At 36.9% G+C, this 13,658-nt stretch overlaps 1 protein-coding gene across 4 annotated transcripts in view; it reads right to left on the reverse strand.

Annotated features, from left to right (window-relative positions):
* Positions 1-13,658, reverse strand: part of NF1 (neurofibromin 1) — a 260,760-nt gene that overhangs the window by 26,272 nt on the left and 220,830 nt on the right. For all 4 annotated transcript variants that reach the window (XR_014013948.1, XM_081218712.1, XM_081218713.1 and 1 more), the window contains exons 40-48: positions 9,871-10,064; positions 8,295-8,435; positions 7,860-8,139; positions 7,164-7,378; positions 6,864-6,925; positions 6,610-6,724; positions 5,739-5,840; positions 4,354-4,494; positions 1,219-1,345 (exon numbers count right to left, since the gene is read on the reverse strand). Coding sequence is in view for 3 of the 4 variants with exons in the window: in XM_081218712.1 (XP_081074838.1) it covers positions 1,219-1,345; positions 4,354-4,494; positions 5,739-5,840; positions 6,610-6,724; positions 6,864-6,925; positions 7,164-7,378; positions 7,860-8,139; positions 8,295-8,435; positions 9,871-10,064 (1,377 nt within the window). In the remaining variant the exon portion in view is untranslated. The remainder of the gene's footprint in view (positions 1-1,218; positions 1,346-4,353; positions 4,495-5,738; positions 5,841-6,609; positions 6,725-6,863; positions 6,926-7,163; positions 7,379-7,859; positions 8,140-8,294; positions 8,436-9,870; positions 10,065-13,658) is intronic.

A 13,658-nucleotide genomic window follows, 5' to 3' on the forward strand; every position in this document is an offset into this window, starting at 1 on the left:
AACCACTGCGCCACCAGGGAAGCCCTTAAATTTTTTTTTTAATTAAAGAAAAAAGCCTTATGACATAGGGAGTATAAGCTCTCAGAGCCCAAAGAATCCGGTTGATTAGAGGGTAAGCTTGATCTCTGGACAACTTTTAATCACTAATGCTACTCCATTTAAAATAGGGGATTTGTACATTGAAAATATTTGGTATTCTTTTAGAAATACAGAATAAACAAGCATTTTATCAGCCTAGTTGCAATCCATCTTCTTGGTATCCTATAGTAAATGTAGTATCTTTTGAGCAATGCCTATTCACTTTAGAGATTAAAACTGTCAATATTTTTTGCAGAAATTTCATAAGGTGGTGAAATCAAATGTATACATTCACAATGGTAGGTGTATATATATATTTGGTGAAAAACTGAGGGAACCTCTATGATCCCTCAAGCTTAACAATCATTTAAATTGATACAAAACTGCAGATTCAAGCTCTAGTTTGAGTCTCTAATTCTGGCCAAATCTAAAGCCAGCAATTCATGCCAGCTCCTTATCCCAGGCCATACTTTACACTGTTTTGGCTTCTGACTCACCCCATTTGCCGTTCCTGTTAACTGCAGTCTTGGGCCATGACTGCCCCACACTGATAAACCAAAACTAACACTCAGCAAAGTCACCAGTAGGGAGTAAAGTCAGGTGAGGGAGTGCACAAGCTGGCTCTGAGGAAGAGCTGGAGGTCGCTGCTATAAGCAGTACAGAAACGTGGAGGTGGGAGGATGGGGCACCAGAAGGGTGAGGGTCTATGGTATGTGATAATCGGATTGATCAACAGTAAATTAGTAACAAGTTAAGAAAATCTGTGGTCAAATCTCTAACATAACATTTTCTAACATGAGTTACTCAAATAACATTTATTGATTTGCAGTCTATCTTATTTTGATAATCAAAACGATACTTATCAGTAAGTAGCATTAATTAATAAAACAGCTATTAGAAAGTTCAGTACTTAGAAATTTTATAAGAATCAACTCCTTTGCTTTTTAAAGGAAATTTGATATGTGATGTGGAAATTAGGCTCTATTAAAATATATACTGAACAAAACATAACGCAGTAAGGCATACAGTTGTGTTTAAAGTGAGACACATGAGCCAAATTATTTCAAGCACTCAATCATTTCAGTTACTTCTGGCTTCTCGACACCATTTCATAAAAATATTCTGACATAAGGCCTCTACCTTTTAAGAGGTGTCCAACCAGTGCGAAGTTAAAGTTAGAGTTGAAATTGAGTCCAACAAAATGATCCATTTGTTTGCAGTGCCATTCCAGAGGATTCCGGATCGCCATGAATACTTCCTCTGGACTCTATTAAAAAATAATCATGAGATGGTTGACGGGGTCCACACAGGAAGGATCACTTATTGGTTTTTGTTTGTGTTCAACAGCTGTGACAAGGTAAATACTCCTTTCAGGTTGAGAGAAATTATTTTCAGGTGACTACAGAAAACCACAGAACATTTAAGGTACTGCAAATAAATTCGTGCAAGATAGTTAAGCATATAAATAATAAGGTGATGGAAGATAAAACAGCTTTGATTTACAATGCAAGGTAAGTGACCGTCAGTTTATATCCTGGTGACTTTTTAAAAACTAAAAGTATTGTTATTTTAAATAAGACCATGCACTGAACTGTAGCTGGCACTTTGTGTACTATGATGACTGGAAATTCAAGAGAATGAAGAGAGTTCATATTTACTGAGTGCCTGCTGTATACAAGTATTAGATACATTATTGTATTGAAACCTTAAAGCAATTCTATGTAATAGGTATTAGCTCCACTTTACGGATTGACAGATTCATTCATTCATTCTTTTACTTATCAAATACTCATTATATGTTTTTGATGTGCCAGGCATGGTTCTAGGCTCTGCAAGTACGTCAGTGAGCTAAACAGACAAAAACTACTCGCCCTGGTGGATGTGACATTCTAGTGTGGGAAAACAAGGAAATCGAAACTCAAAAATGCTGTGTAACTTGACCTCTAAATTAAGATTTTTTAAAAATTGGGGGGTATAGTTGCTTTACAGTGTTTTAGTTTCTGCTGTACAAGGAAGTGAATCAGCTATATGTATACATATATCCCCTCCCTCTTGGACTTCCCCACCCCCACCCCCATCCCACCCATCTACGTCGAAACAGAGCACGGAGCTGAGGTCCCTGCACTATACAGCAGGTTCCCACCAGTTATCCGTTTTACACATGGCAGTGCACATATGTCCATGTTTCCTAAAGTGTGGTACCAGGAACACCTGCTTTAAAGTCACTGATGATGCTTGTTTAAAGGTGGAAAGTACTGGGTTCCATCTCAGAATCATGAGAGGTGATAAGGACCGGGAATTTGCATTTTTAAAAAAAGAAGCCCTGTGATTTCCTTATGCACAGAGATTTCTTTAAAGCAAAAACTGAAGGTATTTAGGGTCATGTTCAGGTCTGTCTAGATTTCTATCTCAAAGAAAGAAAAGCATGAGTCTATAAAATAAATGTAGAGAGATGTTTCGAGCATTTTTTATAATAGAAAAGATGAAAGACAAATCAAATGTTCATTAATGGGCAAATGGTTGAATAAATTGTGCTTCATGCATACTTTAAAATACTCTGCAGCCATGAGAAAGAATTATACACACACACACACAAATGTATATATATATACACACACACATTTTATGTGTGTGTGTACAATATATACATGCTTAGAAAGACGTTCACTTTATATTGTTAAATAAAAAAGCAAATTGCAGAATATCATATAAATATTACATAAAGTATTAACCTACTATATGTTCAATTTATGTATCTATATTTTCAGCTTTACTGAGGTATAACTGACAAATAAAATTGTAAGATATTTAAAGTGTGCAATGTGATGATTTGAACGATGAATATATATCCTTTCACATACACGTTGTGAAAGGATTCCCCGCATTAAGTTAATAAACACATCCATCACCTCACATATTTATATCCCATCCCCCTTTTTGGTAAGAACATTTAAGTTCTATTCTCTTAGCAAATTTCAATTATACACTACAGTGTTATCAACTACCAGGTTATACACCAGGTTATACAACAGATTCGCAGACCTTATTCATCGTTCATTCTGGTGACTTTTAACAGGCTTTATTATCTCTGATTCCTAGTATCCTGGGGCACTGGAGGCAATATTAGCTTCTGCTAATGGGCTGTTCTGGCAATGAAAATGCCAAGGCAGATATTCCTAGACAAACACTTCACTTATGACTATTCTTATATTCACAGAAATGGCCAATAGCTAGCTATCTCTCTGACCACCACTGTCCCAAGACCACCCCAGAAAGGGGCAATGGGTATTAGGAAAGAGAGGTTCTAGTCCCACATCAGATGTACAAACATGAACAAGTTACTTGACTTCTTTGTTCTTTTCTATCTTGTAAAATGGAGGTCTGACTGATAAACTTCAAGGTAGCTTCTACCGCTATAATTTTGTTTCCATACTTCCCAGAGCCCCAGCTGTTCTGGGTCTACATAAGACTGATCGAATAATTTTTAGATGAGGTATCTTCACACTTAAAACCATGCTCTGGTTCTGTTTCTTTCTACCCGCAAGCTCTGTTAATTTCACTTCAAGCAAATCTCTTGTTATATACACACATCTATCTTAAAATTCCTCTCTTTTCTCCTAGACTGGTCCCATTTTTTTCTCTCCAAAGACAAAAGGAATACAATTTCTTACTGTTATATTCCTTCCACTATCCTCTGTGAACCAAAATCCAACCTCAATCAAGGCTGATAAATGTTAAGAGGGGTGGTGATGGTATGTTTTAAAGTGGGATTAAGCAAACAAAAAACTAGTATAATTAAGTATCCAAAAGTTTCCTTAAGACTCTCCAAATTCCTTATCTGCTTCTAATTATACCTATTTTTCATTAAGTACCATAATTCAATAAAAGTAAGCTCATTTTCAGATTATTTCTTTGTGAAGTGAAATGGGGGTGGGGAATGCTAACCTTTACCTTTGGGTTATGAAATTACAACTGAGTGTACAGTGCATTGGACAGCATAGGGCCTAGCATGGTAGCTATTATTATTACTATTTTTATCCCTATTCTGTTTACTAATATTGGGCAAACACTGTTTTCTGCTATTTTTATATAAAAATATGCAAAGTTTAAACAGTTTGTATGAGCTAGTAAGGAACTATACTCATAATAAGTTACATTACAGAAATTCCTATTTAAGTTACGGACCTCTTCTGATTTTAAAAGATAACAACAAGAGAAGAGGGAGGCGCTCTAATGTGTTTGGCATTTAGGAGTACCGAGTGGAAGCTTATTCACCTTGTCATTGAATATCCGGAGACTGTCTAAGGTGTGCAGGTTTTGTTCCAGAAGTGCGGTGCCCGCTGAATACAAGTTGACTTCATCGAGCTGCAGCACGGCCACAGCTACCCAAAAGAGGGCTTTATGCAGAGGGGAGTCCTGGCAAGGGAGACGCACTACAGGTTAGCAAGATGAACCACAGACAGCCTCATCAAAACACACTGCAGTACAAAACAGATCATGTTATCCCGCAAATTATGCATGTTTTCTCTTCTGGAGAAGATAAATATATCAGTAAGCTCTTCCTGTATTCCACGTGTGTAACTAAAGACACTGTTACCAGGCTGAGAACCTTGGCATCTCCTTTGATTGCTCCCTATTCTTGGATTCTAAAACCTGGTCACCAAGTCTTGTTGATGCTTCCAAGTAGTCCCTTTTGTGCCTGTTTATTGCTAATAACACTGTGCCATGCCAACCTTTATTCTAAATGCAGATTCTTTCTGCCTCCAGTTTCTCCCTGCTCCAATCCGCTGTGCACACGACTGCCAGAATGACCTTCACCCTCACAGTGAAGACGAGAGAACCATTTTGTGTAAGTTAGGATTAGACTGTTTGTAGAACATATAACTCAATACCAGGAATATACAAGTATTTATTTCTCAGTAATCTCTCTGAAATCTGGCATATCTTTGTACTCAATTCACAGAATACAACTTTAGAGTTGGAAGATAATACTATGCCATCATCTAGTCCATTTTACTCATTTTATCAATGTGGAAACATGATGTCCAGATGTTAAATGACCTGCTTGAGGTCACAAAGCTGAGATGATCTCAGACCACCCTAAAACGGTGGCTATTATCATCCTATTCCTTTGAAACATTACCTTCACTTAGCACCCAAACTTTTGATTATCAGGTATACCTTACCCAGCTTCACATTTCTTCACAATAATGGTCACCAATTAATATATCATGTATTTTAATTGCTTTATTATCTAGCCACTCCTCAACTTCCACATTCACCCTAGAATGAAAATTCCACGAAGGCAGACAATTTTATTGGCTTTGTTCAGTTCTATCTCTCTAGTACCTAAAACAGTACTTGGCACACAGCAGATGCTCAATTCTTACTTACTGGATAAAAGAGTTAAGAATATATGCCCATCTGTCCTTGAGCACTGACGAGGCAGCACGCAAGCATTTGAGAACGTACCGCCCGTACTTATCCTTCCTCTAACGTAAATACTTCCAACAACTAAATCTTAAGGCAGGAAGGTCTACTTTAACTATAGCTCTTTCCTTATACCTTCTCAATCCATCTTATTTTCTGAATTCTGAAAGAAAATTACATTTAACACTGATACCCAAAATGAATGCACTCATTTTCTACACAGTAATTACCTTATTAAGAAGTGGTTGTAATTTGGTTAGTGCTATTACGGTAGCTTCTATCAGAACTTGACTGTTGTAAGTATCAGGTCCTTTTAAGCAACTCTCAAGCGCCTTTTAGGGAAACAGAATTCTTTATTTTACTTTCATTGAAATAAAACATTAACTCCTAAACTGAATCTCAGAATTATCTCAGGAACAATTCCTTATTTAATAAGTGTGAGAATTATTTCCAGTGCTGTGGTGATTTTGGTAGCTAGCTCAAAGCACATTTGGGTTCTTATTTTAAAATATTTCTATATTATATTCTAATATAAGAAGTCAGGCATTATTATAGGTAATTACAAATTATATAATTTTATATAAGGCTAGTCTTACCATCTAGTTAAATGCTTATAATAAAATATTAAGGGCTTCCCTGGTGGCGCAGTGGTTGAGAGTCCGCCTGCCGATGCAGGGGATGCGGGTTCGTGCCCCGGTCCGGGAAGATCCCACATGCCACAGAGTGGCTGGGCCTGTGAGCCATGGCCGCTGAGCCTGCGCGTCCGGAGCCTGTGCTCCGCAACGGGAGAGGCCACAACAGTGAGAGGCCCGTGTATCGCAAAAAAAATAAAATAAAATAAAAAAATAATAAATAAAATATTAAGAGTACCTTCTACCAAAAGAAATACTTAATTTTCTTTTTAAGATATGTTCTCTAGAGAGAGGTTTCTTCACTTCAAAGAATTACAATAAAAAAATAATCAAAACCCATTTTTTAAAGATTCAATAAGCAACATACAAGATATTTTATTAAATTCAAATTTAAATGCCCCTTAGAAAACTTCAAGATATACTTTACAACTTGGGAGCAACAAATAGTTGGGAGGAGAGGAGGAGGTACCTTGCTGAGAATACGGATAATCTGCTTTATCTGCCCATGAGACACTCGTTTGCTAATACAGCCAAAGACAACAAGAGCTCTTGGTTGCAGGGATGGATTATATTGGAATGCAAATCTGCGATTTAAAGATCCAAAGAGCTTATGAAAACCTTTGTGTTTATATATATTAAATAATTAAAATATTGATTACGCAATAGTATCTATCTTTTCAACAGTACACGTACTTTTGCAACTTACATGTATTTGGGACGTACCTTTGAGCTAGTTCTGTCCACTGGTCCAGCCACTTGCATGTTGGAATATCTCTCATACATGCCTAAAAAAAAGATACTCTGAATATATTTATGTATATAAATGTTTACAGAAACATTAAAAAATGTTTATTATAATGGCACTAAATAAGTGACATATATATTACCAATAAACACATTCCATGGGAGTGTTTTTATTTAAGCATTAAGTGCAAAATAGCAGAATAAACCAGTATTTCTTCTATACAGTACCAGTGGATTTTTAAAAATGAGCTTAGTTTCTTATCATTTTGCCTTCTATACCTCCATGATCTCCAACAAAGCTTCTGTGACTGTTTCCAAGGATGTCAAAGCAAAAGTCTCCCTCTCATAGGAGCCAGGAGAGAATGACCTGTCCCGGTAGCTGGAGCGGAAGGCAATGACAGCAGCTGACTTGACTTTGCTGATGCCAAACAGCAGGTAAAATTTGGGTAATGAGAACTCTGTCAAACTGAGTCTCAAAACTTGCTTGGTCTCTTCTGTAAAAGAAAAAAGGAACAAGTAAAGACTTTAAAGATACAATTTTTTTAATTCTAAAGTGCCGTATTTCATTTTGAATTTACATAATTTGAATATCATATCAAAATTACATAACAATGCTCCCTAAACCAACCCTCTGGATACATGAGCTTAATGCTCATTACTTAGCTCCCTTTACGTACAAATTCGTGCTAGTAAAGCAACACTGTCAACCGGTGCTGAGCCTTTAGCTTATGTGATAACTACTAGAGTCTACATGACAAACGTGCACAGAACACCTTTGCCATGGCTTGAGATGGAATGGAAGTAATTCATTCTTTTTCTTTTTGATTTGATTATATTTCATATCATTAACATAGGCTTGATTAAGCAGCTTGGTATTAAGGTACCGTAATAAATAATAAGGTAATCTATGCCAGTCAAGTGGTGTAAAATGGAGAAAGGAACTGGTGAAACACAAATTGCTTTCCTGGAACTTACCACTAAAATGAAGCTGAGAACAAGTACACAGAGAGTGAATGATATTAATGACCAATCCATGTGTGGAAGCTCTAAGGGAGAGTGGCCCTGTGGCTACTAAGAAAGTAACGACGTGGAAGAGGTAGGGGAGATGAGCTGCCACATCAAGGGAATTGTTGAAGGACAGCATCAGCATGTAGCGTGCTAGAATAGCAATATCGTCCCACATAAGATGTTGCTCTAAAGTAGGAGTTGGAGATAAGCATGTCTTGTCAATTATTTTGCACATCCTTCCAATAACCTGTAAAGAAGCAGAATTTTAAAAAACACGGGAGTTAAAAAGTTTTATCACAAAAGATTTCAGTTAAAAATGACTTGTTATAAAACAAAAAACCTCCTGATAATAAAAACAGATACATCAAGCCATAGCCCAGAAGGCAAAGGAAAAGGGATTACCTTGCTTGAAACCAATTTCACATTTCCAGAAGCCAAAGCTACAGCAGTATCTGCCATCACCTCAGCTTTTATTGATCCCAAGCCACCCGTTGCACTGGTTTTGATGAAACTGTCTAGTACAACATCAAGGAGGTCTGTAATCTAGTGGAAGAGGGAAAGATAACTTATATTTTAGCCATTCTGCCAACTTAATTTTTCACTTAAAAATAGTTCAAGGAGTAGCCCAATCAACATGAAAATTCTATTTTACCTGAGGCCTCCAAAATACTAGGTTTTATTTAGAGACCTGTCAATAAATATAATTTATCATAAAATATCCAGGAAAGGATGAGAATATTCCCTCAATTCCTTTAGAGACCAGCATTCAAAAATTTAAAATCTCTACATATATTATTTTCACTCACTCTTTTTTTTTTTTTTTTTTACTATTTTATTTTATTTATTTATTTATTTGGCTGCGTTGGGTCTTCGTTGCTGCGCACAGGCAGGCTTTCTCTAGTTGCGGTGAGCAGGGGCCACTCTTCGTTGCAGTGTGCGGGCTTCTCATTGCGGTGGCTTCTCTTGCTGTGAAGCACGACATCTAGGTGCGCAGGCTTCAGCAGTTGGGGCTGGTGGGCTCTAGAGCGCAGGCTCAGTAGTTGTGGCGCACAGGCTTAGCTGCTCCACGGCATGTGGGATCTTCCCAGACCAGGGATCGAACCCGTGTCCCCTGCATTGGCAGGTGGATTCTTAACCACTGCGCCACCAGGGAAGTCCTATTTTCACTCACTCTTAAAGCACCTCTGTTCTCTTCTAAGACAGTAATGTACGAGCAGTATAAAGTACAATTATTTTAAAATACAGGAATGACATCAAGTACTGAGATGTTTTGTAGAGCTACAAAAATGGCTCCAAGGTCATTTAAAATTATTTGGAGGATTCACAGCATTGAGTAAAGGTATCGCCTTCTTCAATGATTATCTTGAAGAAATGGTAGCATAATTCTTGTCAGATAAAAAATAGTTACATTATACTATTTTAATACTGGCATTCTTATGCTGGTACTAGAAGTGAGAGCAGGTGGCCCAAATAACATCATTAGCAAACATTTACTGACACCTATGGTATATAGGGTACTAGAATACACTCTAATGCACTATTTATTAGAAACAACATCAGATTTTTACAGTTAAATTCTACATGCAGCCGTCCCTTGGTATCCTTGGAGATTAGTTCCAGGACTCCCTGCAGATACCAAATTCCCGGGATGCTCAAGTCCCTTACATAAAAAATGGCATAGTACAGTTGGCCCTCAGCACCTGTGGGTTCTACACACTGAGAATTCTGTGGGATGACTGTAATTATGCCATGGAGAAGAGTGCTAAAATAATTAGTGTTTCTCTGGCTCTGAGACGTGCATTAGACTTCTTCAATTCTGAAGCAGATCAAGAATTAGGTGGGTGTCTGCATGCTTTTTGAAAGAGGGGACTGTCTTTTCTACAGCTATATCCCTAGCTTAGTGCTTTGTACAACGTGGGTATCAGATAAATATCTGCACCAAGGAGGTACTAGATAAATATGTGAGCAAACTCAATACCTGCCCAAGGCTCCCCCATATTTTTGCTTGAATAGATGGATACATCTGTTTCTCGTTTATAGTCATTGTTATCAGCTTATCAAGAATCGCAGTAACTCTTTGTCTTTTGGCATCATCATTGTGCTTACAAAAACGTACTAGATTTGATAGCCATGGAGTCATGTATTCCAAACAAAGGTGTTTCAATTCAATACCTGGGGAAAAAAATACACTATTAGCACAGATGGTCCATGAAAATTACATCAACAATTATTTTAAAATAAAAGGTTGGGGGAAAAATGGTAAAAGATAAAGACCATTACCTAGAATCAGACCTGGAGAAAAGAGACTTGGCAAATATATGACTGAAGATAGAGATGAAGAAAGAGAACAACCCTTAAAGAAAGTAATCTTCAAAGTCATTAAGCCAATTTTGGAAAAGTTTTATTTTTCTCCCATTAAAAAAAATAAATTTATTTTTTTGGCTGTGTTGGGTCTTCGTTGCTGTGTGCAGGCTTTTCTCTGGTTGTGGCGAGCGGGGGCTACTCTTCGTTGCGGTGCGCGGGCTTCTCATTACGGTGGCTTCTCTTGTTGTGGAGCACAGGCTGTAGGCGCACGGGCCTCAGTAGTTGTGGCACGTGGCCTCAGTAGTTGTGGCACACAGGCTTAGCTGCTCCGTGGCATGTGGGATCTTCCCAGATCAGGGCTCGAACCAGTGTCCCGTGCATTGGCAGGTGGATTCTTAACCACTGCGCCACCAGGGAAGTCCTTATTTTTCTCCCTTTTAGTAACTTCTAGTTAAGATCTTTCTTGCTTTATTCTAATTGTAAAAGGAATATGTGGGTAATCACAGGAAGTTTGGTAAAAGGAAAGTATCACCACAATAATGAAACCGATATCAATATATTGGTGTATCACTTGATCTCTCCATAGGCTTTCAAATCTATGCAAAGATAATGTATATTCACGTGTGTGTATACACACACATAACCCATCCCAACTCCTCCACAAAAAATTAGGGTTATGCTATATATGTAGTATGATCTGAATATTTTTTTCACTATATATTATACTGAGATTTACTCAACAATAAAAATTCTCCAAAGACATTTTATAACTTTTTATTTTGAAATAACTTCAGACTTACAAAAAGATACAAAAATAATGCAAAAATTCCTCTATATAACTTCACCTAGAGTACCCAAAACATTTTTTAATTATGTTAAAATATACCTAACATAAAATCTGCCATTTTAAAGTTTACAGTTCAGGGGCATTAAGTACATTCACACTCTTGTGCAACCATCGCCACCATCCATCTCCAGAACTTTCTCATCTTCCCAAACTGAAATTCCATACCAAAAACGTTTTTAATGGCTTCATATTATTTCATCATATGGAGATCCAACAAAGTAGTCAGTTCTTCATTATTTACTTTTCGACTGTTTCAATTTTTTGCTATTATAAATAATGTTATGTGAAGTTCAAAATAAATCTATGGCAACAGAGATCATAATACTGGTTACTCTTGGTGAAGACAGGTACTGACTGAGAGGACCCTTCCGGATGCTGGAAATGTCCTGTATCTTGACCTGGGAGATGGTTTTGTGGTGTATGCACATGTAAAACTTAATCAAGCTGTTCATTTAAAATTTGGGCACTTTACTGATAAGATATACCTGAATTAAAAAAACATAAATAAAAAATACTGCTATGATAAACATATGAACATTAATTTCTTAGGATAAATTCTAAAAAGTGGAATTATGATTCCAAAAGCTATAAACATCCATAAGGTTATTGATATCCATGTCAAAACTGCTTTCTAGAAAAGCTGCCCTGTTCACAATTCCAAAGACATCAACACTGAATTTTAAAAAAAATATCTTTGCCAATTTGATAGTTGAATATATTTTCTTACTATTCTTTCAGTTTGAACTTCTTTGAATTTATTAGTGAACTCTTAAAAACATATTCTTTCTTAGTATGACCGGCATGTTACTGTTGATCCATTTTTCTTATTAATCTGTAAGAATTCTTCACGATAAAGATACTACTCTTTTCTCATATCTGCTGCAAGCATACTTAAGTTTTTTCTTTATAACCTTTTATTTATTTATTTTTTAAGTAGAGATTTTGAAGTTTTACATGGTCAAACCTGTTCACCATTTCCTTTGTTTCCATTGGTCACTTTTTTGCTTCATAAGTCCTTACTCACTCACAAAGCAACTAAATATTATTCTTCCTTTTCTTTTTTAAACGGTCTCAGTCTTTATATTCGATTTTTTTTTGAATTTTATTTTATTTTTTTATACAGCAGGTTCTTATTAGTTATCCATTTTATACATATTAGTGTATATATATCAATCCCAATCTCCCGATTCATCACACCACCACCCTCCCTCCCCCCACCGCTTTCCCCCCTTGTTGTCCATACGTTTGTTCTCTACATCTGTGTCTCAACTTCTGCTCTGCAAACCAGTTCATCTGTACCATTTTTCTAGGTTCCACATATATGCATTAATATACAGTATTTGTTTTTCTCTTTCTGACTTACTTCACTCTGTATGACAGTCTCTAGGTCCAACCACGTCTCTACAAATGACCCAATTTTGTTCCTTTTTATGGCTGAGTAATATTCCATTGTATATATGTATCACAACTTCTTTATCCATTCGTCTGTTGATGGGCGTTTAGGTTGCTTCCATGACCTGGCTATTGTAAATGGTGCTGCAATGAACAATGGGGTGCATGTGTCTTTTTGAATTATGCTTTTCTCTGGGTATATGCCCAGTAGTGGGACTGCTGGGTCATATGGTGATTCTATTTTTAGTTTTTTAAGGAACCTCCATACTGTTCTCCATAGTGGCTGTATCAATTTACATTCCAACCAACAGTGCAAGAGGGTTTCCTTTTCTCCACACCCTCTCCAGCATTTGTTGTTTGTAGATTTTCTGATGATGCCCATTCTAACCGGTGTGACGTGATACTTCACTGTAGTTTTGGTTTGCATTTCTCTAATGATTAGCGATGTTGAGCAGCTTTTCATGTGCTTCTTGGCCATCTGTATGTCTTCTTTGGAGAAATGTCTATTTAGGTCTTCTGCCCATTTTTGGATTGGGTTGGTTTTTTTTTTAATACTGAGCTGCGTGAACTGTTTATATATTTTGGAGATAATCCTTTGTGCACTGATTTGTTTGCAAATATTTTCTCCCATTCTGTGGGTTGTCATTTCATGTTGTTTGTAGTTTCCTTTGCTTTATAAAGGTTTTAAGTTTCATTAGGTCGCATTTGTTTATTTTTCTTTTTATTTCCATTATTCTAGGAGGTAGATCAAAAAAGATCTTGCTGTGATTTAGGTCAAAGAATGTTCTTCCTATGTTTTCCTCTAAGAGTTTTATAGTGTCTGGTTTTAACATTTAAGTCTCTGATCCATTTTGCGTTTCTGTGTATGGTGTTAGGGAGTGTTCTAATTTCATTCTTTTACATGTAGCTGTCCAGTTTTCCCAGCACCACTTACTGAAGAGACTGTCTTTTCTCCATTGTATATCCTTGCCTCCTCTGTCACAGATTAGTTGACCATAGCTGCGTGGGTTTATCTCTGGGCCTTCTATCCTGTTCCATTGATCTATATTTCTGTTTTTGTGCCAGTACCATATTGTCTTGATTACTGTAGCTTTGTAGTATAGTCTGAAGTCAGGGAGTCTGATTCCTCCAGCTCCGTTTTTTTCCCTCAAGACTGCTTTGGCTATTCGGGGTCCTTTGTGTCTCCATACAAATTTTAAGATTTTTTGTTCTAGTTCTGTAAA

Source organism: Mesoplodon bidens, assembly GCF_964165515.1.
Source record: "Mesoplodon bidens genome assembly, chromosome: 19".
In the NCBI taxonomy this organism is placed as follows: Eukaryota; Metazoa; Chordata; class Mammalia; order Artiodactyla; family Ziphiidae; genus Mesoplodon; species Mesoplodon bidens.